Source organism: Microcaecilia unicolor, chromosome 3 (genome assembly GCF_901765095.1).
Source record: "Microcaecilia unicolor chromosome 3, aMicUni1.1, whole genome shotgun sequence".
NCBI lineage: Eukaryota > Metazoa > Chordata > Amphibia > Gymnophiona > Siphonopidae > Microcaecilia > Microcaecilia unicolor.
The window spans coordinates 323,635,168-323,661,784 of record NC_044033.1 but is presented as its reverse complement, the minus strand read 5'-3'; the positions used below and the strand labels follow the sequence as shown (position 1 = coordinate 323,661,784).

Sequence of the window (26,617 nt, the reverse complement as noted above, 5' to 3'; positions counted from 1 at the left end):
TAAGAATAAAATTGCAGAGCATATACAAAAACATGGACTGATGAGACAAAGTCAGCACGGATTTAGTGAAGGGAAGTCTTGCCTCACCAATCTAATGCATTTTTTTGAGGGGGTAAGCAAACATGTGGACAATGGGGAGCCGGTTGATATTGTATATCTGGATTTTCAGAAGGCGTTTGACAAAGTGCCGCACGAAAGACTCCTGAAGAAATTGCTGAGTCATGGAATCGGAGGTAGGGTATTATTATGGATTAAGAACTGGTTGAAAGATAGGAAGCAGAGAGTAGGATTGCGTGGCCAGTATTCTCAGTGGAGGAGGGTAGTTAGTGGGGTCCCGCAGGGGTCTGTGCTGGGTCCGTTGCTTTTTAATGTATTTATAAATGACCTAGAGATGGGAATAACTAGTGAGGTAATTAAATTCGCCGATGACACAAAATTATTCAGGGTCGTCAAGTCGCAGGAGGAATGTGAACGATTACAGGAGGACCTTGCGAGACTGGGAGAATGGGCATGCAAGTGGCAGATGAAGTTCAATGTTGACAAGTGCAAAGTGATGCATGTGGGTAAGAGGAACCCGAATTATAGCTACGTCTTGCAAGGTTCCGCGTTAGGAGTTACGGATCAAGAAAGGGATCTGGGTGTCGTCGTCGATGATACGCTGAAACCTTCTGCTCAGTGTGCTGCTGCGGCTAGGAAAGCGAATAGAATGTTGGGTGTTATTAGGAAGGGTATGGAGTCCAGGTGTGCGGATGTTATAATGCCGTTGTATCGCTCCATGGTGCGACCGCACCTGGAGTATTGTGTTCAGTACTGGTCTCCGTATCTCAAAAAAGATATAGTAGAATTGGAAAAGGTACAGCGAAGGGCGACGAAAATGATAGTGGGGATGGGACGACTTTCCTATGAAGAGAGGCTGAGAAGGCTAGGGCTTTTCAGCTTGGAGAAGAGACGGCTGAGGGGAGATATGATAGAAGTGTATAAAATAATGAGTGGAATGGATCGGGTGGATGTGAAGCGACTGTTCACGCTATCCAAAAATACTAGGACTAGAGGGCATGAGTTGAAGCTACAGTGTGGTAAATTTAAAACGAATCGGAGAAAATTTTTCTTCACCCAACGTGTAATTAGACTCTGGAATTCGTTGCCGGAGAACGTGGTACGGGCGGTTAGCTTGACGGAGTTTAAAAAGGGGTTAGATAGATTCCTAAAGGACAAGTCCATAGACCGCTATTAAATGGACTTGGAAAAATTCCGCATTTTTAGGTATAACTTGTCTGGAATGTTTTTACGTTTGGGGAGCGTGCCAGGTGCCCTTGACCTGGATTGGCCACTGTCGGTGACAGGATGCTGGGCTAGATGGACCTTTGGTCTTTCCCAGTATGGCACTACTTATGTACTTATGTACTTAAGGGCTGGATTGGAACACTTTGAGGGCAGATGCTGAAACTGGAGAAAGGATAGGGACAGTGCTACAGATGGTAGACAAGATGCATAAGGACACAGGAGGATGGTGGACATGTTGAGAGAAAAAATATCAAATGGAAAGAAGACACTGGGACCAAAGTGAATAGAAAAACTAAATGATCAGACAACAAAGGTAGAAAAAAGTATTTTATTCAGAATTTATTAACTGGAATATGTCAGCTTTTGGAAATGTGCATCTGTGATATTTTGCATGTAAGTTTCAATTTTTCTAGTATTGCTGCATGCTGAGTCTGACTTCTTGAGGTAACTTTCCAGTTTTGCCTTCATATCTGTTGTGTCATGTGTTTTTCATGTGTAATCAAGGTGCAGTATTCTACTAGTGTGTAGTATTTACAGCCCTTTTTGTTTTTTTTGTTTTACTAGGTTGTGTACTGGTGTTTTAGAGCCCGGTGTAATTACAGTGCTGCTTTTCCACGCATAAGGTTGTAGCTCATCCTGCCTTGGAATTAGTGCTGTTATGGTTTGCTAAGGTTATGAGTGTGTTTTTGCACAAATTTGTGTATAGTGTTTTGCAGTGGAGAGATTGTATATTGGCATTACTGAGGTGGCACCAAAACATCGGAAAGGGTTTTAGAGCCTAAATCATGACACACTACCTCTTGAAGGATCTTCATATAGTTGTTAATAAAAGGAGCTCATTGTGAACACTATCCACCCTAAAAGGGTGTTTTGTGGCTGGCTCTACATGAGAATTGTGATATTATGATCCCTTGTTTCATATTGTTGACGGTCTGCATTTTCTATATGGGTGGTATATTGGTGTATTAGGGTCTGCCTAGTGTTATGGTACAGTAAGGTTCTGAGTGTGTTTTTGCACAAATTTGTGCATAGTGTTTTGCAGTTGAGCGATTGTGGTTAGTATATGCTTTGAGCAACCACTTTATTCTTTGACATATGATACATATCTAATATCTAAATTTAATAAAAGGTATTGTGACTATTTTATTTTTACTTATTTTTTTTCTGTGTTAATTGTGGCTATAAGCTCCGCCCCTGGCTCCACCCCTAACCCCGCCCCCTTTAGCCTCCCCAAACAGTTGGGCCACCGACCGCCTATGCCCAGGCCCATCCCCCCCACCTGTTACACTTGTGGTGGTAAATGTGAGCCCTCCAAAACCGTCTAGTGCCTCACTCTCCAGCTTCCCCAGTCTAGCACCTCTCTCCCTCCCTTCTCATTCCTGCTCCCATCCCCTTTCCCTTCCCTCTAGCTCCAGCCCCCCATGGCTCCAGTACCTCTGTCCCTTCCCTCGAGCAGCCCCCCCACCATAGTCCAGAACCTTTCTCCCTTCCCTCCTGCCCCAGCCCGCCATGGCTCTAGCACCTCTGTCCCTTCTCTCCAGTAGTCCCCTACAGTCCAGCATCTCTCCCCTCCCCTCCTGCTCCAGCCCCTTCCACCTTCCCTCCAGCAGACCCGGTGGACCCAGCACCTCTCCCCTTCAGTTCCAGCCAGCACCCCCTCCCACAGGGACTTCTCTCCCTTCTTCCAGCACCCCATCCCACAGTCCAGCACTGTCTTCCTCTCCCCACTACTCCCCCACCGCTACAGTATCTTACTTATGCAGCCAGCAGCCACCAACAGAATCCCATCTGCAAGCCTACTCTGCAGGGCCTTCCCTCTGCCAGTTCCCACATTCTAATGCAACTTCCTGCTTTGCAAAACAGGAAGTTGTATTAGAAGGCGAGACCCAGCAGAAGGAAGGCCCCGCAGCAGACCTGTGGTGGGGATCTTGCTTCTGGCTGCATAAGTAACATACTACAATGGGGGGGGGGGGGGAGGGAGAAAGACACCAGCGGTATTTGCGGTTCGTTTGTTTTTTTCACCACTCAGGAATGGTAAAAAGTCTTGCTTCCGCATAAGCTCCAGCACACCACTGCATTCGGGGTGCAAAGGGGGTGCAACTGAGATTTTTGGGGCTATATTTGCACCTCCATAGTGACACCTATAGTTGTGAAGGATGCAACAGCCCAGGAAGATGTTGCTCTCTTTGCCAGGGGTGTAGATACGTTCTCCCCTTGACCTGACTAGGCAAGTTCTCCCCTTGATCTGTCCAGGCGCCTGAAGTAGGATTTTAACATGCCAAATGTCTGCTTTATGACAGCCCTGGTCTTTCTGTGTCCCTCATATTTCTTCTGCTGGGCCTTTGGTGTAGACTGGGGGGGGGGGGGGGGTTATCAGCCATGTCTTGAGAGAGTAGCCTCTGTCACCTTTAAGGGAAAGAGAAGAAGCAAAGTGAGTGCCAGTGTAATAGGAGTTGGCATAGCCTTGGAGATCTCAAAAACTCACAGGGCTAGTTGTTGCATGTGAAGGAGTCATCTGTGGGGAGAGAAAGAGCAGGTTAGTTAACTGTAGGACTTGTGGGTGGGTGTAGTGAGCTCACCTAGCAGCCATCTGCCAGTGATCTTGCCACTCACAACGGTCATGGATGCTATATTGTGACAGAATGTAGGAAACATGACATAAGCCTAGGTAGCAGGCACACATATCAGTTATGTTTTTAGGCATTACAGACCTACCTGCATTTTAAGGGAATGATAGGCCTTGTGGTCCCTATAAATGACCTCCTTGCCAGCAGGGGGTTTAATGGTAGTGTGTGCACACTCTATGGCCCCTAGCCCTAGCAGCTCAAAGAATTGTGTCAGTTTGGTGTTCCTGCTGCTCATTTTCAGGGAAGAGTCTGTCCTAAGAAAGGCCTGTAGAAACTGAGCTGTGCAGCATGAGATGGTTGGCTGGAATAAGCCTGATGTTGTCCCATGGAGTCTTCAAAAGTGAGTGCATATTTATTTATTTAAGATTTTGCCCACCCCTTTTTCAGTAGTAGTTAAAGGTGAGTTATATTGCAGTACACTGGGTATTTCTCTGCCTGGCTCACAATCTAATTTTGTACCTGAGGGTTAAGTGACTTGCCCAAGATCATAACTAGCAGAAGTGGCACCCATGCCCTACCCTACCCTCCCCTCCTCCCCAAACCACACACCACAAATATCTTCGCAGAGGTATTTTTTAAGAACATAAAAGGGTTTTTTTTTTCACCTACCCCACATCCTCTCCCTCTCTTCTGCGGCGTCCCAGCATCTGCGCTCCTGTCTCTGAACTCTGTCCCTACCCGCAGGCTTCCATCTGTCATGTCCCGCCCTCGCTGACATCACTGCCTGTTTCCTGTCTCGTGGAACACGGCAGATGGAAGCCTGTGGGGCCAGCACAAGCAGCAAGAATGAGTCGCTCTAGGCGCCGAGGACACCTGTACCGACACTGGGGAAGGAAAGGGTTCGGAGACCAGAATGCAGATGCCAGGATGCTATGGAAGAGAGGGGAGAAGAGAGCAGTGTGGCGCTGCTGAGTGAGACTCAGCCAAGATTGGGTTAGCCTGTGCCCACCCAGGCCCTCCTATAACTATGCCACTGCAGTGTTCAAGTTCCATTTAGGAAATTATCAGGTCAATATTCAAAAGAATTTATAGTGGAGGACTTATACAAAGTCCCCTCTCTCCTTGTTTTTTTTTTTTCAGCAGCACTGTGTCTGTTTTTTTTTATTTCAAAACATAAATCAAATATTAATATAAATACAAAAATGTACAAAAAATATTTAAAAAATGCAAACTGACCTTACATAAAGAGCATTTACGTAAGGTCAGTTTGTATTTTTTAAATAAAATTTTCTACATTTTTGTATTTATATTAATATTTGATTTATGTTTTTAAAATATTTATTTACTATTATGCTGTAATATTTGCTGTTATAGTCTTATTCACATAATTGTGCAGTGTTTTTGTCTCTTATTTTTGATATTTTGTAATGTGTAGATCTATTTCTGTTCACATTGTACCAGTCACTTTCCTCTATCATCTCCTCTTATAAATGCTGGTATATCGTAAAGAATCAAATGTTCCGAAGTCTCACAATGAGAAAACTAACAATGCTTCCAATGTGTACCTTTTTATACTTGAATGATGTTCTGCTCTCCTTTGGCTGAATGCCCTAACTGGTTTTTCCTGCATATATTTTAGAACAAGGACACTTCATGACATATGCTATATAATCAGTTTTACATGTACTGAGCTAGTTCAGATAGTATCTACATTTTTCCATTGTCTTGTATAATCCTCTTGCTTATACCTTAAATTCCTCTTTTGTCCCACAAATCCTCATATCTTAGAAATTGTGAATATGGTAACTATTCTTCAAAGGTACTGGATGATAACTCATAATGCAATATGGTTATGCTGTCAATTTTTTATACACATTAGTTATAAAATAATTATTCTTCTGAAAAAAAAACATTACATCCAGATATTGACAGGTGAATTGTATATTACTACTACAGGTGTTAATCCATTTAACAGAAGATTGTGACTCCATTTTATTACCTGTCCATGAAATAAAAATATCATCTATAAACCTAAGCCATAAAAAGATTTTTTCCAAAATGGAAAGTTTTTAATCCATTCTTCTTCAAATTTGAACATATAAAAATTTGTTACTGGTGGAGCAAATGTAACACTCATTGCCCAATATTTGCAAATATAAATGTTTTTGAAACATAAAGAAGTTTTCTTTCAATGCAATCCTTGACATTGAAAAATAAAACCGTTGGTATTCTACAATGTCAAAATCTTACCTCTAAAATTTTTTCTAAGACATCCAAAGCCTCATTTTGAGAAATTAGAGGGAGGAGTGACCTAATGGTTAGGTGCAGCAGGCCTTGATCCTGGCAACCTGGGTTCAATTCCCACTGCAGCTCCTTGTGACCTTGGGCAAGTCACATAACCCTCCATTGCCCCAGGTAAAAGAAAAACTTTGATTGTGAGCCCTCTAGGGACAGAGAAAGTGCCTACGTATAATGTGCACAGCACTTCATACATCTAGTAGCACTATAGAAATGATTAGTAGTAGTAATAAAGTATACAAATAATTCACATCTAAACTAACCATTACAAAAAAAACATCCATCAATATCAGCCAGAATATTCAAAAATGGGGGTCTTTTAAATATGACAAACTGTTCTCTACTAACGGTCTTAAAAATTATCAATATATATATAGACAATGACTCTAAGAATGAATTCTTCGATGAGGTTATAAGATTTCTTGCAGTTTTATCCAAACTAATATAACTCTTTGAAAGAGTGTAAATTACTGAGACACTTGAATTCTTTACATACAAAAACTGAAAATGTCTTCTCTGGTAGAAAACCTTGCTGATAGCCTTTTTGGAGGGGGGGGATCTTCAGTACAGTTTTCTATTGGTAGGACTGGAAAGATGGCTTATAAGAACTTGAAGGGCCCTTTTACTAAGCAGTGGTAAGACCTACCGCGGGGTTACCATACGCCAATCTGGAACTACCAGTGGGTTACCGCAGAAGCCCAGCAGCAGGGCCGGTCTTAGCAAGTGCGGGGCCCTATGCAGACCAATTTGGTGGGGCCCCATCCTAGCCCCGCCCCCAGCCCAAGCTAAACTTGTACAGAAAAACTGATTGAAATAATAAGCACAATGCTATCATGAACCCCCCCCCAGAAATTATTCAGTTCAAGTCCACTACAATTAGTAGTTCCAATTCTCATAACCCCGGGGGGGTCAGAGGTGCGGACACACAATCTCTCCACTGCAAAACACTATACACAAACTTGTGCAAAAACACACTCCTAACCTTACCAAATCATAACAGCACTAATTCCAAGGACAGGATGAGCTACAACCTTATGCGTGGAAAGACAGCACTGTAATTACACCAGGCTCTAAAACACCAATACACTACCTCGTGAAAAAAACAAAACAAAAAGGGCTGCAAATGCTACATGCTAGCAGGATACTGCACCTTGATCACGCATGAAAAACACATGACACAACAGATATGAAGGCAAAATAAACTGGAAAGTTACCTCAAGAAGTCAGACTCAGCATGCAGCAATACTAGAAAAATTGAAACTTACATGCAAAATATCACAGATGCACATTTCCAAAAGCTGACATATTCCAATTAATACATTCTGAATAAAATACTTTTTTCTACCTTTGTTGTCTGATCATTTGTTTTTTTCTATTCGCTTTGGTCCCAGTGTCTTCTGTTTTATGTAGTGTCTTCTTTCCATTTGATATTTTTTCTCTCACCATGTCCACCATCCTCCTGTGTCCTTATGTGTCCTGTCTACCATCTCCATGTGCATCTCCTTCCTTTGTCTTTCCTTCCCTCCATTCCTGCCCAACATTTCTCCTCTCTCCCCTGCCCTCCATGTCCAGCAATTTCTCCTCTCTCCCTGAGCCCTGCCCTCCCATCCATGCTCCTCTCCCCTGCCCCCTCCATTCCATTCATCATCCCTATCCAGCAATTCCCCTCTCTCCCTGAGCCCCCTCCATTCCATTCATCATCCCTATCCAGCAATTCCCCTCTCTCCCTAAGCCCCCTCCCATCCATGCTCCTCTCCCCTGCCCCCTCCATTCCATTCATCATCCCTATTCAGCAATTCCCCTCTCTCCCTGAGCCCCCTCCATTCCATTCATCATCCCTATCCAGCAATTCCCCTCTCTCCCTGAGCCCCCTCCCATCCATGCTCCTCTCCCCTGCCCCCTCCATTCCATTCATCATCCCTATCCAGCAATTCCCCTCTCTCCCTGAGCCCCCTTCCATCCATGCTCCTCTCCCCTGCCCCCTCCATTCCATTCATCATCCCTATCCAGCAATTCCCCTCTCTCCCTGAGCCCCCTCCCATCCATGCTCCTCTCCCCTGCCCCCTCCATTCCATTCATCATCCCAATCCAGCAATTCCCCTCTCTCCATGAGCCCCCTCCCATCCATGCTCCTCTCCCCTGCCCCCTCCATTCCATTCATCATCCCTATCCAGCAATTCCCCTCTCTCCCTGAGCCCCCTCCCATCCATGCTCCTCTCCCCTGCCCCCTCCATTCATCATCCCTATCCAGCCATTCCCATCTCTCCCTGAGTCCCCTCCCATCCATGCTCCTCTCCCCTGCCCCCTCCATTCATCATCCCTATCCAGCCATTACCCTCTCTCCCTGAGGCCTGGCATCCATGTCCAGGTCCTCTCTCCCTTACCCTCCCGCTCCCACGTTCAACTGCCTGCCCGCCCTGGCGCCCTCTTTTTCACCCCCCAACCAAGGATGGCACTTCGGTTTTTTTTTTTTTACTTTACCCGCCTCCATCGCCGGAATCCAAGCGTCACTAAAAGCGCTCCTCCTCTCCCGAGTCTCCCCGACGTCTCTAGCAGAATGCAGCAGAACTGGAGCTCTTCCTGATTCGAGGGCGGGACACTGAGAATGAATGAATCAGGAAAAGCTCCAGTTCTGCTAGAGACATCGGGGGGACTCTGGAGAGGAGGAGCGCTTTCAGTGACACTCGGATTCCGGCGAGGCGGCGACGGAGGGTAAAGTTAAAAGGAAAATAAAGATCCTTGCGGCAGGAAGAGGTTGATTGAGGCGCGCCGCGCGGGGCCCCCCTAAGCGCGGGGCCCTATGCGGCCGCCTCGGTCGCCTCGGCTTAAGACCAGCCCTGCCCAGCAGTAGTTCCCACCCCTAGCTTGTGCCATTTCTGGTGCTACAGAAATATGTCCTATATTCGTAGGGCCGGAACTTAACCAGCAGTAATCGAGAAGTGCCATGCACTGCCCGGTTACCACTGGGATAGTGCAGGAGCCCTTACTACCATCTCAATGGGTGGCAGTAAGGACTCTTCCCCCAAAATGGCCGTGCGGTAAGTGCTTCACTTACCGCACAGCCATTTCTTTTCTTCAGAAAAAGACAGCCTTTTATCCGCCGTGGTAAAAGGGGGCCTCAGCACGCATCAAAAGCACACGCTGAGGTTAGCACAGGCTCCCTTTTACCGCAGCTTAGTAAAATGACCCATGAATTAGGCAGATGACATATTATTTTTTTAAATATATTTCTCTCAGTCTTGTGTAACTATAGCACCTCTGTTATCTGTATTTTTAATAACAATTTATAATCCTATTGTTTCTTCAAATTAATACTCTTTACTCAGATTCCTATTTCTTACAGCGGCCAGAACAAGTTGGAATCCAGATGAATCCAATTCAATTCCAGGCTCCCTCACTTTAATAATTGCAAAAGATACAATCAGAAACAACATAAGTTCAAATCAAAATTTGAAGTAGAATACAACAGTCACTCTTGAGGAAGGGGGGGGGGGGGGAACAGTCACCCTCAAGGCAAAGAGGTCCTAGGTTAACCAGATGGGAGAGGAGAGCTAGAAGCATGTACCTGCCTTGGAGCAGGAACTCCTGCATCATCATCGTCCAAACACAATGAAGATAAAGGAGGGGGTCCTGAGAATGGGTCCTTTGCAAGTCAAAGGAAGGGGGGGCCATCACCTCAAGTCACAGCCAACATATCTGAAGAAATTATCACAATGTATTGACCATAGGGCCAGTACTCACCGGAAAAGACTAGATATATGATATGCATCCTCGGTGGTTTCTCAGTGGCTCTAAAGGAGTCCGGTGTACTCCTTTGGTCATGCCTCTTCCGTTACATGCCTGCAGCTGCACTTCAGGGAGACTCATCCCTTTTAAACAAGAATGCAAGTGCACAGATGGCACTGGGAGGGGGGGGGGGCAGAGCAATTACCTTAACAGGCCTAGCCTCACCACAAAAGCTTTGTTGGCCCAGCATTTCCCCCAGTTGGCTCCCCTACCTGCAGCTGGCATCCGTGCCCTGGATGATTCAGTACCTTCTTTCTCTAGTAGGGCGGAGAGACTGATTCCTTTTAAACAAGATCACCAGTGCACTGATGTCAGCAGGGGATGGAGCAATCAACTCAAAAGGCCCGGCCTCACCACAACACCTTGGTTGGCTCAGAGTTTTCCTTCAGCTTGTTCCTCACCTACAACTGGCATCAGTGCCCTGAATAACTCTGTACCCCTCCCTCAAATTTATTTTTGTTATACTGATGATTTAGCATAGCATCTCAGATGTTTACAATTAAAATAAGCTAAAATATAAAATAACTAGTGGAACCATGCTCGTTTCCTCAACAATGAAACGGGCCCTAGGAAGGCTGTCATGTAAGCTTTTGTTTTCTCTCTCCCCTGCCCTCCCCTCCATGTCCAGCGATTCTCTCCTCTCCTGTCCTCCCATCCCATCCATTCTCCTCTGCCCTGCCCTCCCCTCCTCTTCCCTTTCTCCCTCCCGTCGATGTCCCGTGATTCTCTCCTCCCCTCGATTTGTACCTGAACGTTCTCTGGCTGGCTGGCGCTGGCTTCTGTTCCGTTCATAACATCCCTCCTGACGTCAGCTCACCTCCAGCGTTCCCTTCCCTCTCTCTGTTCCACCCTCTGACGTCATTACATCTTGACACGAGGGTGGGACAGTGAGGGGGAATGGAAAGCTGGAGGCTGGCTGATGTCAAGAGATGTTACGAACCCAGGCAGCCAGACATGGAACGTTGGAGGTGCAAATTATTATATAGGATATGATTTAATAGTAGAAGGTAAAACAAAATAGAAAAAGTTAAATATAGAAGTACATCACAAAGAGAAATTTAGAGAGCTGTGTCCAAAATCCCCACACACACACACACACGTGCGCTTGCACTAGGTTCCCCAAGGAGGAGCTATATTAGGTTTCATAAGGCTTTTGAAAAAGATACATTTAAAAATGATCTTAAAACCTAATTAGAGAGATTTCCTGTCTAATGTAAGAAGGAATGTTGGTCCAAAGGGAAGGGGTCCTTTTACTAAGCCATGGGAGGGCCTACGCACATGTAGTGCATGCCAAAACGGGACTACTTCCAGGCTAGGACACCCCTCCAGTGGTAATTTTGGATTTGGCGCATGTTCATTCCAGTGGTAGATATTATTTTTTTTTATTTTCTGTTGATTGCGGTGTTTCAGGCAGTAATTGGCAGTTGGCACGTGCTGAACAGTTACCGCGCATATAGCGCATGAGCCCTTACTGCTAGATCAATGGGTGTGGTAAGGGCTCAGGCCGTAAATAAGCATGCGCTAGTTTTAATGTTAGTGCACGCCCATTTCCCGGCCCATTAAAAAAAATGCCCTTTTCCCTAGACGTGGTAAAAAAATGGCCTGGCGCGCACCAAAAACATGCACCCATACTGCCGCAGGCCACTTTTCAACGCGGCTTAGTAAAAGGAACCCTAAGTGTTGAATAGCATCTAGATAAATCACTAATAAATTTGCTTGAGATGAGCAAAGAATCCTAGAGTAAAGTATGATTAGGTGAGATAAAGAGGCAATACAACACATGAACCAAGGTCAGGATCACAAAAAAGAATTCCAGAAGAGATAGTGTATCAATGTTCCTCTTTAACACAGAATTAACAGGTGCTTCTGTATTATCTTTAAAAAAAAACCAATTCAATTTGTAACTGTCATATAGAATGTTCAAGGTCCACTTGAAATGTAGAAGCTATCATTTTGGCAAACTGGTAGACAAGACACGTTTTGATTGTATTTATTAAATTTTCCTAAGGTCCTGGGAATATCTCCACTGGAATTGTTTAAAAAATATTTCATTGAAAATTTAAAGTTGCCTTTGGAAGTTCTTAATATGATTAAGAAAGAAGTTCTTCTCCCTCTCAATATATATATATATATATATATATATATATATATATATATATACACCCAGTGTACCTGAATGTAACTCTCCTTATGCTACTACTGAAAAAGGTGTGAACAAAATCCAAATAAATAAATATTATTTACCAGATGCCACTAATAAACCAGAAGGTACACCTGGGACTTCTGAAAATAGACAATCGAAAATAAGGAAAGATAATAATGTTAAAGATTTGACTACTATTTTAGAAAAGTCTTTCTCTGATTTGAAGTAGAGAGGTGTGGTAGCCGTGTTAGTCCACTTTTAAAGGAAGTCAATAGAAATAAAACAAAATAAAACATGGAAAAGAAAATAAGATGATACCTTTTTTATTGGACATAATACATTTCTTGATTAGCTTTCAAAGGTTGCCCTTCTTTGTCAGATTGGAAATAAGCAAGTGTTGGTAGATGACAGTATATATAAGTGAGACATCAAAGCATTTCAGTGACAGTCTAACAGGATGGGGGTGGATAGGTGAAAGGAGGGTGACAAACAGAGCAATACAACTTTATGGTTTGTAATGGGCTAGAACACCCAGATCTTTGTTAAGTCCTGTCTGGTCTGGTGGGTGTCAAAATATTTAATCATTCTGACTTCAAAGGTCTTACATTCCTGTATTGTTTTAAAGTTACCATTCAGTATTCTTACTATGAAATCACTGGTACAGTGTTCTGGTTTTGTAAAGTGCTGCCCAACAGGAGTGGAATCCTGGCTGGCACTAGCATTTTTCATGTGATGTCTATGTAAATTAAATCTTGTCTTTAGCATCTGGCTTGTTTCTCCAATATAGCATCCTTCGTCATATTTTTTACACTGAACGACGTATACCACATTGGAAGATGAGCATGTAAAGGATTCTGTCTGTGGGTTTCTTGTATATAGATGTTTGTATATAGTCATTGAGACCGTGGTATCCAACAAATTTACTTTTTCTGGGGAGTAGTCAATTTTGAATCTGATTGTAGGATGATGTGTGTTGAAGGAACTGTAAAATTGTTTCTGATTTGAAGGAAAGAAAAACGTTGTTGGACTCATTGATTTTTTGAGCAGGACTTAAATGCTATTATGAGACTTTATTTTTGGAATAGTCAAACACAATTCTGCGGCCAGATGTGACAAGGTGAACACAGGAAAGACGTAAGACTTTTCTTTCAATGAGAGATGAAGTTAAGAAACTTTTAAACGCCAAGTTTGATATTTGGAAGTTAAATATGTGTTTTTTGCTCCAAAACAGATGAGATCATTTTTGGACCTAAAGCAAATCTCCAATGAGGTTGTATCATCTAACGCTGACTAATTTAATATGATGTGGGATTAATCATGTTAAGCCTTTTCTAATTGTTTAATCTTTTTCCTTTGTGTAAATCTCCTATATTCTTTAGCCACCCCTCTCTATATAAAGGTCTAAGGAACAGACGTTTCTTTATTGTGCTTCTGTAATATTTCTTGGGGAAAATTTGTGTTTTCTTCACTTTGTCTTTGTATTGCTGGTACAAGCAGTATGCTTGGATATATTTGTTAAAATTTATAAATATAGAAAGAAAAAAGACAAGCTTTCTGATAATGTGTTCTGTGTAGTGTTTAAAGTTCAGGAAAAATATATGGGAGGAAAAAGAGGAAAGAGGCGATAGTGGGGGTGGGGGGAATGAGGGGAGAATGAAGAGAAATGGAGTAGGGAGAATGGGGAAGGTGGAAAGGGGTTTGAGTACCACACATATCCCCCACTTGTTCACACCACATCTTGCACAGTGCACACACTCATACCATACCACATTAATCACATATCGAAGCACAGGTTAGTGGGGAGGTGAAAGGGGTTAGAGTGTGTCACATACATGTCCTCACACACACCCACATAGTTATTCCTTCTCCTGCACATACTCAATTACATACCTCATTGCACACGTCTCTACCCTCATCACACAGCATAGCACACAAAGGAACCCTACTATTACTACTATTTATAATTTCTGTAGTGCAACAAGGCATACGCAGCGCTGTACACCCTAACCCATACCTTGCCCCTCTGACTCTTTCCACACACAGGGCCAAGGAAGTAAGAGTGTATATGTGTTTGTGTCCAATCTCTCTCCTCAATTAATGTCCTTTCTCACCAAATTAATGATTATCATGCGCTAAATGCCGTGCAGTCTGTAGGAATATAGTGGGCTATATGCATTTAGGGCCCTGTTCACTAAGGCATGCTGTAGGCGCGTTAGTGTTTTTAGCGCAAAATTAGCATACATTAATGCTAGAGACACCCATGGGGTGTCTCTACCATTAGTGCACTCTAAGTTTTAGCACGTGCTAAAAATGCTAATTGTTAGCGTACATTCGTAAAAGGATCCCTAAGATGTCAACTACGCTTATGACTAAAATGTGTGACTTTGGGTTTTATAGCTGCAAAATGACAACAGAAATGTACTGTATTTCTTTTTTTATTTTCTTTAAAACCAAACTTAAGGAATTATCAATTCTCCATATATAAAATGGAACTCGGCTCTTCGTTGATCAAAAAATAGAGCATTTTCCATCTGTCCTGCACTAGAATATCTTTCATTTGAATGCCTTTAGATGAAAGCATGAGCTCCGCAAGGTTTTGTAATATTCTACTGCTCTGCCTCTTCAGAGTTTTCAAAGATGGTCCTGAATGGGGTTCACAAACAAAAATCAGTTTTGCTTTATTTTGTGATTTCTTTCTTTTTGCATGCTTAGAGTGCCCTCTACTGGACATTTGGTATACTATAACTGCAATATCTAAAATGCTGTCCTGGCTGTAGTTAATCATGGTTTTATAATCTTACAAATGTCTTTCGTACAGATTTATATAATTTAATTGGCATGATGATTTTATATGTGCTGTTAGTTTATAGAAGGGCATCTAGGCTGGGAAGAAGTTACATTGGCATATATATTGTCCCTATTTTATAAAGACTACAACCACAGATTAATCAAAAGGGTATGCAATAATGCTGCAAAATTAGTATACTCCAAAATATCAATTGCTCAAATACCAGTCTAATTTACCATGGTATTATATAGCAACCTAATACCATGTTTTATGGACCATCATAAATGTAGGAGGCCTAATCATCTTAAATGCATTCAATTCAACCTCATCTATAAATATCATTTGTACCTCCAACGTTCTCTGGCTGGCTGTCTGGGTTCATAACATAACCTGACATCAGCAAGCCTCCAGTGTTCCTTTCCCTCTCACTGACCAGCCCTCACATAAAGACAAAATGATGTCAGAGGGCAGGACACTGAGAGGGAAGGGAACGCTGGAGGCGAGCTGACGTCTGGATTTTATGAACCCAACTGAAGGCAGCAACGGAATGCTGGAGGTGAGGAGAGCAACCTGCCTGCAGGGAACGATGCAGATGACACGAGCCCAACCTGCCTGCATGGGGTGGAGGGAATCAGGAGTCAGAGGTGTTCCATGGGGGGGACGCAAGAGTGAGAGGTGCTCCATTGGGGGGGGGGACACAAGAGTGAGAGGTGCTCCATCAGGGGAGGGGACTGGGCAGAGGAGAATCGACATGGATGGGAGGAGAGGAGAGAATCGTGGGACATGGATGGGAGGGCAGGGCAGAGGAGAATCGCTGGACATGGGATGGGAGGCGAGGGGAGAATCGCGGGACACTGATGGGAGGGCAGGGCAGAGGAGAATCATTGGACATGGAGGAAGTGGCAATCCTAAGGGGGCGGTAGGTGTGGTCCGCCCCGGGTGCACGCCGCTGGGGGGGGCGCGTGCCTGTCCGTCGTTCGTTCCATGCTCCCTCTGCCCTGGAACAGGTTACTTCCTGTTCTGGGGCAGAGCGGGAGCATGAAACGAACGAAGGACAGGCGCGCATGCAACCCCCCCAGTGGCGTGCACCCAGGGGGTTCTTTTGTGGGGGGTGTCCTTTTGCCGGGGGTGTCGCACTGCATCCGGGGGGCGCTGCACCTGGGGGCGGGGCGCATCGGCGATCCACCCCGGTGTCAGCCCCCCTAGGAATGCCACTGCATGGAGGGGATGGGAAGCGAGGGGAGAATCGTGGGACACAAATAGGAGGGCAGGGCAGAGGAGAATCACTGGACATGGATGGGATGGGAGGAGAGGAGAGAATTGCAGGACATGGATGGGAGGGCAGGGTAGAGGAGAATTGCTGGACATGGAGGGGATGGGAGAAGAGAATCACGGGACACGGAGGAGAGGGCAGGGTAGAGGACAATCGCTGGACATGGAGGGGAGGCCAGGGCAGAGCAGAATCAATGGACATGGATGGGATGGGAGGAGAGGAGAGAATTGCGGGACATGGATGGGAGGGCAGGGTAGAGGAGAATTGCTGGACATGGAGGTGAAGCCAGAATTGCGGGGCACGGAGGACAGGGCAGGGCAGAGAACAATCACTGGACATGGAGGGGAGGCAAGAATTCTGGGATACGGAGGGCAGAGGAAAATTGCTGGACATGGAGGGGATATCAGAATCGTGGGACAAGGGGAGGGCAGTGCAGAGGAGAATCGCTGGATATGGAGGGGAGGCCAGAATCGTGGGACATGGAGGGGACGGCAGGGCAGAGGAGGATCGTGGGACACGGAGGGGATGGCAGGGCAGAGGAGAATCGCTGCACATGGAGGGGAGGCTAGAATCGCGGGACACGGAGGGGACGGCAGGGCAGAGGAGAATCGCTGCACATGGAGGGGAGGTCAGAATCTCGGGATACGGAGGGGAGGGAAGAATCGCTGGACATGGAGGGGAAGCCAGGGGAGAGAGGAGAAATTGCTTCGACGAGAGCCTTAAAAACATAATCACCATTACAAGATAGCCTTCCTAGCGCCCGTTCCATTTGTTTGAGAAACGGGCCTTTTTTTTACTAGTGTTCAATATAATCATTGGTCCAAATGTGACATTCAGATTATGAAAAATACTAAATCAATGTTGTGAAATCTCAATATGTGCATTTATACAACTGAATAAACATTTCTTATTATCAAAAACTTTGCAATCCATTAAAAAAATCAACATTCATCTATCAAAATTACTTGGCTTAATTCCTCCATTCATCCAACGTGAATTAATATTTCAGAGATCTCTGCCTCAGGGTTGAACAGCTTACCAAACATCCTGGCATCACACAAGCATTCTGTAAGAACCATGGCATTAGTGTTCTTATTTGTATAGCAAATCAGCAGAATCAAATAATAGTTCAAAACAAATCATATTGCTTGCCTCAAAGCATTCAAAATCAACATACTGCATACCATTTTATGTCTTCATTAATCCTGGCTGGGGAAACAATATCTGATATGCCAGTAGCTGTCCAGGACTTTTCTAGTTGATCAATGACTCTCCACTTTAAATCTAAAAAAGGATGTTCAGCACCCAGTACATTTATGGATTTGGTACATATGTGGTTTTAATATCCATTCAGTCTTGACCATATTGTTCTTGTAGAATGGCCCACATTACATTATTGAGCATCAGCATATCAAAATATATATCATAAATTCAGTCACATATGGTACGGTTATGAGAAAGCAATTTATGATGGTTCATAGAGGGTTACCAAATTGGACCTTCCATCATCTGATCATCACACGTACTACAATGGCCACAAGTAAAGGGGCTCAATTTCAAAGCAAAAAAACATTTTTAAAAAACGTCATAAGGTGGTAGAAGGACGTTTTTGTCTCAAAAACATCCAAGTTGCAATTTTCAACACTCTGATTTTAGATGTTTTGCTCCACAGTTCATCTAAATAAAGGGGGTGTATTTTGGGCAGGACATGGGCAGCCCCAGACACATGTTTTTCATAGAAACAGAGAAAAATGTAGGCAGATAAAGACCATATGTTCATCCATGCCATTTATTCTCCCTATCACTCCTTTAGAAATCCTTCGTATTTGTCTCAAGCTCTCTTGAATTCAGGCACTATTTTGTCTCCACCACTTCCTCTGAGAGGCCGTTCCACGAATTAACCACCCTTTCCATAAAGAAGTATTTCCTCAGGTTACTTCTATCAGCTTTCACCTTCGTCCCATGCCCCCTCATTCTAGAACTTCCTTTCAACTTATAGAGACTTGCCTCATGTGCATTTATGCCACATATTTATTTTAGGGGTCCTTTTACTAAAGTACACTGAAAAATGGCCTGCGGTAGCGTAGGCACAGATTTTGGGCGTGTGCAGATCCATTTTTCAGTGCGCCTGCAAAAAATGCCTTTTTAAAACTTTTGCCAAAAATGGATGTGCAGCAAAATAAAAAATTGCCACGCATCCATTTTAAGTCTAAGACCTTACCGCCGGCTGTTCTGCCCTTCACAAATATCACTTACAAAAATGTTTAAAATAACTGTCCCAAGAACTGAACCTTGTGGAACACCACTGGTAGCATCCTTTCCTCAGCCTGAGCTCCATTTACCACTACCCTCTGTTGCCTTACACTCAACCAGTTCCTAACCCAGTCAGTCACTTTAGGGCCCATATTGAGTTTATTTATTAGCTGTCTATGCAGAACTGAGTCAAAGGCTTTGCTAAAATATAAATACACCACATCTAGCGCTCTCTCTCGATCAAATTCTCTGGTCAAAGAAATTAATCAGATTTGTCTGACAAGACCTGCATCTAGTGAAAACCATGTTACCTTGAGTCCTCTAATCCACTGGATTCCAAAAAGTTTACTATTCTCTGTTTTAAAAAGTGTTTCATTTAATTTACTTACCTCAGAAGTCAGACTTACCGGCTGTCACGACACGGGGTAGGTGAGCCCTTGGACTGCAATCACGTATACTGCACAACCAACCAACCAGAAGGCTGGGTAGGCCTGACTGGCGGCAAGTAAGTCAAGCCCTGATAGACACAAGATCAGAGAGTAGCTCTAGACAAAACATTAGGGTGGCTTGGTGGAGTTGTGGAGACAAGGCCAGAGAGTGGGCCCTTGCAGCAGCCCAACAAAGCAGAGAGTGGCTCTGAGAAGAGGACTTGGGGGCAGCCTGATGAAGTCGAGGATGGGGAGTGGGTCTGAGAAGAACCCTTGGGGGCTGCCTGACAGAGTTGAGGCCAGAGAGTGTAGGAACCTGGAGATCTGGAGCTTGGATGGCCCAAGGACTTGACTGGAGCAAGGCTGGAATGAGGACTCAGACTGGAACAAGGCTGAAGATGAAGACTGGACAGGGATGAAACAAGGCTGGAGACACAGACTGAAACAAAGCTGAAACATGGCTGAAGACGAAGACTGGAACAAAGCTAAAACAAGGCTGAAGACGAAGACTGGAACAAGGTTGAAACAAGGCTGAAGACATAGACTGCAACAGGGTTGTAACAAGGCTGCACCAGACTAGGCTAGACGACTTGTTGCAAAGGCAAGGTAGGAAAGCCCCAGGATCTCTTATAAGGCCCAAGCTTCATGATGTCATCTTCAAGCATCAGGGACAAATTCCCACCTCTGTCCCTTTAAAACACATTTTTCAGTGCATGTGTGTGTTGGGGTGTGTGCCTAAGGGAACTGGTGTTAACGCAGCACGGGATCAGACTAACTGATTGAGGAGCACCCTAGAGCACCAGGAATGGCCGCATAGGTGGCTCTCTGTGAAAGGAAGATCGCCAGACACCCTGAAGAAGCCACAGAGCCTGACCACCGGAGGGGAAAAGTGAGTCGGGCAAAGGGCATGGCCACGGCCATGACACCAGCCTGTAGTTCTTGACCTGATTTTGTGGACAGGGGCCACATCTGCTCTTCTCCAGTCCTCTGGGACCATTTCAGACTCTAGTGAAGCACTGAAAGCAGTGGTGCATCTAGAACTTCCCTAATTTCTTTCAGTACCCTCAGATATACGTAATCTGGCCCCATCGCTTTGTCCACCTTTAGTTTAGCCTGCTCCTCATGAACACAGTCCTCTGAAAATAATTCAGGGACTACCACCCCTCCAGTCCTATTTGTTTTTGTCTACTGTGGACCTGCTCCTGGCCCTTCAGCTGTGAGCACAGAACAGAAATATTTGTTAAGCAATTTCGCCTTATCTTTATCAGCTTCTACATATTCCTCCCCTTCACCTTTGAGTCTCACAATGCCACTTTTGCACTTCCTCCTATCACTAACACATCTAAAAAATGTCTCCCCCCCCCCCCCCCCCCCCCATTTTACCTTACTGGCTATTTTTTCTGACATTTGCATCTTTGCTTTCCTGACTTTTCAGAAGGCGTTTGACAAAGTACCTAATGAAAAACTCCAGAGGAAATTGGCGAGTCATGGGATAGGACAGTGATGGCAAACCTAGGGCACGCAGAGCCCTCTCTGTTGGAAACGGAGTTAAGAGGACAGATAGCAGCAGAATCGGATACTGGGCCAGCATGATCAGAAAAACAAAGTCACCAGACAAAGGTAGAAAAAAATCATTTTATTTTCATTATAGTGTTTGGAATATGTCCACTTTGAGAATCAGGTGCTCAACATTAAAAGTTTATATTTATTTACTTATTTATGGCATTTTATCCCACATTAAACATGAATTAGATTGGAACCTGGGATCATTAAATTTTTTTTCCTGGAGTAATGCATTGCCCCCCCCCAGGCTATCTCCCCAGCTATAGCCAGCTCTGCAATTGGGGGGGGGGGCACAGAGGTGGACCGGGGAGAGAGCCTGTTGTTAAACATTTACCAGTACACCACTGGGTACGCAGCCTTTAGCGCGTGCTAACCTTTAGTAAAAGGACCTCTAAGTTTGCAATCCACAAAAAGGCATTACCTCCTATACTATAATTCTCTCATTTCTTAAGGAGTCTCTCATGAGAGACTTTGTCATAAGCCTTAAGAAAATCAAAACACAAATGTCCAAAAACACGTCATAAGGTGGCAGGACGTTTTTCTCTCAAAAATGTCCAAGTTGCAATTTTTGCTACCCCAATTTTAGATGTTTTCCTCTACAGTTCATCCAAATTTAAAGGGGGCATGTTTTGGGTGGGACCTGGACAACACCAAAAGATAGATGTCTTCAATAATGGAACAAAATCAAAATGTCTAGGGCCAAAATTAAGACTTTTTGGCTAGACCTGTTTCAATCACAACTAATTCACAAAAAGTTGTCCTAAATGACCAGATGACCACTGGAGGGATAAAGGCATGACCCCCCCCCCCCCCATTACTCACTGGCCCCCTCTCAGTCCCCTAAGATATATACCAGGCTCTATGACAGCTTCAGATGTTAAGGCCTTTCCTATCAGAGCAGCAAGCAGATCCCAGGAATAGCCGAGTGATCAGTGCAGTGGACTGTAGCGATGGAGACCCAGGCCCATATCCCACTCTTGGTACACATGTGGTGGAACATGTAAGCCTTCCAAAATACACACATATAGGTGACACATGCAAGCTTGAGAGCTATTGTAGTAGTGGTGTACAGTGAGTACAGTAGGTATTTTTCTGCTCCTGGAGGGCTCACCATACAATATAAGGTTATGATGATATGTGTACCAGAGACCTTTTATGTGAAGTCCACTGCAGTGCCCTGGCTGTCCTACTACTCTGCTAGGATGTCTGTGTGGCCAGTCTACTAAGAATGATGATCCCCATACATCCCAATGGCTGGTTTTTGTGCATTTTTCTCTTGGATGTTTTATTTTCTAAAATAATCCCAAAAGAAAAATGCACTAAGCATAACATTTCTAGGAAAAAAAGGCAATTTTCAAACCAAAAAGACATTTTTCAGGTTCTAAAATGGCTATGTTCACCACTTGATTTTTGGATGTTTCTAGCAAAACGTCCAAAATCAGATATTTTATCGAAAATGTCACTCCACATCAATCAGCTCACCATTATCCACTTGTTTACACCAAAACAATCAAGTAAATTGGTAATACATTTCCTTTGCTGAACCCATTTTGATTCATTCCCCCTAAGCTGGGTCTATCTATATCAGGTTTATCCAACAATGGACCGCAGTGCTGCTCAAGTAACTCAATCAGCAAGTGCCCCCTTCCACAAGCTGGCTACCACTGCATTATCATCTTTGTCACCGTGTGTAACGTTCTTGTGATTGTTGATAGCCCTTTCCCAGCTTGAAGAAACCACATTCCCTCTCTCCCCAGAGGACATTCACTTGCTAGCCTTCACACAGGTTTACCAGGACTGGACTGGCATTCTTCCCTGGAACACACCCTTCTGTTTGTGTTTACAGCTGGTCCTTGCTGCTGGCTTGACTCTGCTTCCTCTAGGAGTGTGGGTGGGTGGTGAAGAGGTGAAGTTGATAGAGCCAGTCAACTCAACTCTACTTCCGCTGGGATTTGAAAAAAATATATCAGAAGGTCATTCTGCCAGAAATTATGCACTGCTTCTAATTTATGGAATGTAGTTATGCCTATCCAGCTACGACCTGTTTTCTTATGGAAATCATACACTCCTAATTTTAACAAAAACCTCCATTCCACCCTTACAATTGGCACCCAGACTAAAGGGAGAGCACTGATGTTTCCTGCTGATAAAGCAGCTAGGGTAAGGAACAATGATAGCAATTTTGGATGACCAAATTGTGTGTTAGTGATGCAGGACAGGGTTAAATAAATAACTCTCAGCTGTGCTAATTAAAGTACTAATTAAGCCTACACAGCTAAAGTGTTTCCAAAAGGTAGGGACAAAGCTTAGGAGCTTACAAAGTGCTAATATCAACAGTGCAAGTAAACACAGTACATTCAGCTTCACACTACACATTTACACCCTTACACTCCATAAGAAATGAGAATAAAATTTCTTACAGTAAGAAAATTTTATATCATCATAGAAAACGGTAGAAAAGTCAGCCTTTTGCAAATCATAAAAAGAAAACCACTGACTCCCATTCTGTTACCAGTTCAATCAAATTAACAGTGTGTCCCTCATGTCTTCAGTGGAGTTATTTCCAGAAATTATGTGCTTTCTCATCTGAAAGTATCAGCAGCTTTTGGGGATCTCATAGTTACTTAGAAACCACAATGATTTATCTTTTACCACTAAGAAATCAGTTTTTACTCATGAAGAATTAGCCTGCTCTCACCATAAAAATTATTTATCTGTCTATACGCTGCAGTTTCCCTGACCTAAGCAACGTGTGCCAAGTCTCTCTTACATGGCTTCATGAAACTTCAAAAATAAAACTAAATAAACCAGTCATCATCTTAACAGTATATTACTTGCCCTTTCCACACACAAAAAAAACAAAAAGAAAACAAACACAAAAAAATCTATACTTTATTTTACTAAAATACATCACTAGGTCATTTATTTATTTATATTTATTTCGATTTTTTTGCTCACAATCTAAGTTTTCAGTAGTAGCTCAAGGTGAGTCACATTCACGTACACTGGAGTCCCAGGAGGGCTCACAGTCTAAGTTTGTACCTGAGGCAATGGAGGGTTAAGTGACTTGCCCAAGATCACAAGGAGCAGAAGTGGGATTTGAACCGGGGAATCAACAAAAATGGGTGCCTTTATCTTTTTAGCTCCTTACCTCTGGGACTCCATGCTGAAACCTAAGGGGTCCTTTTACTAAGGTGCACAGAAAAATGGCTTGCGGTAGTGTAGGCACGGGTTTTGGGCATGTGCAGAATCATTTTTCAGCGCACCTATAAAAAAGGCCTTTTTTATTTCTGCCAAAAATGGACGTGCAGCAAAAATTAAAATTGCCGCACGTCCATTTTAGGTCTGAGACCTTACCGCCAGCCATTGACCTAGCGGTAAAGTCTCACGCAGTTACTGGGCGGTAATGACCTATGTGTGCCAAATGCCACTTGGCGCGTGTCCGATACGCGCGGCAGAAAATACAAATTATTTTTCAGACGTGGGGCAAAAATGAAATTACCACAATAGCCACGTGGTAGCTGTGTGGTAACTCCATTTTGCCGCGCGTTGGGCGTGCGTACACATTTATGCGGCTTAGTAAAAGGGCCCCTAAGAATTTCAAAACTGGTTTAAAAACACACTTATTTGCATTAGCTCTCAACCTTCTTTAATGCTGGTGGATCAAGATCAGGAGCAATCATGGTTAAGTTTTTATCTGTTTATAGATTTTATACATTATTTTTTTAAAGATTGGATGCTTCTTTATATGAAGTGGAGTTCTTCCTTGTCATTTATTGGAGTTCCTTTCTCTCTTTGGAAGCTGAGATTGTACATCACTTAGGGGTCTTTACCAAGCTGCGGTAAGAAGGATCCTGCGATAGCGGCTGGGGCTTTTTGCCTCGCGCCAGGGCCCATTTTACCGCAGTGGGTAAAAAGCCCCTAAAAAAAGACATAGCTATGTGGTAAGATTATTCTTACCATTTGGCCATGTAGGGGAGAGCACTTACCAGCACCCACTTACCACTGAGTTAGTGCCACGCTAGAAAATATGTAATTATTTTCCTTAGTGTCTGAAATGGCACGTTTGAGGCAGAACTATTTCCGGTGGCTGCATTGGGCTGGCGGTAGTTCTGGGTTGCCTAGTAAAAGGGCCCCTTGGTGATTCATCAAAACTATGAATAAACACTTTCGTTTATTATTTAAAACACACTAATATTATATCCTTAAGCTTAGAACCTCCCTGCTCTTTGCAAAATTTCGTTTTGCTAGCCCAAAAACAAGGCTGTATCCCTTCAATCTCACTTTGTGTCTGTCTGAAACAAGGGATGTCTTTTACAAAGGTGCACTAGCATTTTTAGCGCGTCCTAAAAATTAGCATGCGCTGTGTAGATGTCCATAGGAATATTACAGGTGTCTATACGGTTAGCGTATGTTCATTTTTAGCGTGCACTAAAAACGCTAGTGCACCTTTGTAAAAGACCCCCAAAATGAGAAGGAAGGAATGAACATCTTTTCTTTTGGTTTCTTTTCTGAAGCCAACCGTTGTCTGTTATTACAGAAAGCCAGCTACAAACCAGAGGTTTAATGTACACACTGGATACCAGCAATTAGAAAAACACTTAAGCACTTGTCTCAGCTGGCAGAACACGTTCTAGCTTTACAACTTAAAAAAATAGTTTCACCCTACCTGGTAGGGGGAGAATAAATAAGAGGCTGCACTTAAGGAGTTACCCACACAATTTTTTTTTTAATTCCGACACCCCAACGTAAATTTTATCTGGCCAAAGTTGGCAGCACAGTCAGACATGCTTGGGGCTATGGTTTGTGAAGTCAAGTCACATGGTTTAATTTACTTAAGATACATACATATAATCTACCTATTCATTCTTCAGAATGTACAAAGTGGAGTATAAAGTAGCCAAAACAAACATTCACATAAATACATAAACATATAAAATAACCAATGGAAAACAAACAGTTGGACTACAATTAATCCAAATTAAGTTTATCTTGATAACTTTAGCTGCTTATATTCTGAGGTATTTGGATAAATACCCACTGAATATAAGTCTCTAAATTAATAAATGATTTTAAGTCACTGGCAGTCTAACTAAATGTTTCCCCATTTTTACTGTCAGTTTTTTTCATCCAATGCTTTCCGAACAGGATGAAACAAGCAACAGTATAAAAAAAAGTGCAACATATTTAACTTTGACTATCATGTGCTTTATATCCTCTCAGTGAGTGATCTGCTCTATTTCTTGCATAGCAGATCAACTGTCTTTCATTCTTTCATTTCATGCATATTCGGATATAGTACATTGAAAGCTCTCAATATGTTACAAAAATTCTCATAAGGCAACAACATAGACTTTGTCATATGCCTTCACTTGGCTTTAACTAGCTTCTCCCAGTTGAAGGTTTCAGAATCTGCAGACTGCTCTGGTTTCCTTGGAATGGCCGGAAACAGTGACTGCATCTTCTCTTGAAATTCTTTCATCTGAAAGAGGTAAATGGAGAGAAGAAAAATAAGTCTGATTTATACTCGGTATACTGCTCATACAGATACATATCCTTGTTGCCTAGTCTTGCTTTGTTTTTTTTAGGGCTGCATTTCGATTAAAAATTTAAATTGTGCCATTAAAGATGTGGCATAACTAGCAGTCCATTTGGGGGGGGGGGGCATGCATTTCCTCTCCCCCCACCCCCACATTAGATATAAAACCTTTGCTGTTGGGAATGTCAAAGCCCTGCCAGTTGAAGAAATCCACTACCAAAGCAACCTCCTTCCTCCTTATGCTGCCTCAGGAGTGAAGAAGTCAGCGGAGTGCTTCCAGCCACAAAAGCTGGCACTCCCCGAGCATGCATGAACTGAGCATGCTTGGGGAGTGCAAGCATTGGTGGCTGGAGGCACCCCACTGACTTCTTCACTCCTGAGACAGTACAAGGAAGAAGGGGATGACTCAGGCAATGGATTTCTTCAGCTGGCGGGCTTTAGATACACCACCAGCCATTGAACAGGTTCTGCAGCTTTGGAGGGGGCCTGAGCCTAAAGTGGAAGGAGCCAGGTCTCCGAGGCCCTCTTCCTCCCCTCTACCTCCAGGTCCATTATCTGTCTTCATTCTCTTCCAACACCCCTCCCCCCACTGAATCTAACACCTCTCTCTTTCTTCCTTCACCTCCTCAACCCCAAGTCCATTATCTCTCTCTCGAGCCAACATCTCTCCTTTGAGCCCAACATCTCTCCTTCTC

At 43.6% G+C, this 26,617-nt stretch overlaps 1 protein-coding gene and 1 long non-coding RNA gene across 2 annotated transcripts in view; one reads left to right on the top strand and one right to left on the bottom strand.

Moving 5' to 3' along the window:
* Window positions 1-397: 397 nt before the first annotated feature.
* LOC115466842 lies at window positions 398-25,482 on the top strand. The gene is made up of 4 exons (XR_003941604.1): window positions 398-409; window positions 3,194-3,200; window positions 9,705-9,710; window positions 25,405-25,482. It is a non-coding gene; the product is annotated as an uncharacterized LOC115466842 (long non-coding RNA).
* The window catches only part of LOC115466841 (transmembrane protein 242-like), a 36,556-nt gene continuing 33,845 nt past the window's right edge, over window positions 23,907-26,617 (bottom strand). The window contains exon 4 of the mRNA XM_030198386.1: window positions 23,907-25,865. Coding sequence (XP_030054246.1) covers window positions 25,752-25,865 — 114 coding nt within the window. The 3' untranslated portion in view covers window positions 23,907-25,751. The remainder of the gene's footprint in view (window positions 25,866-26,617) is intronic.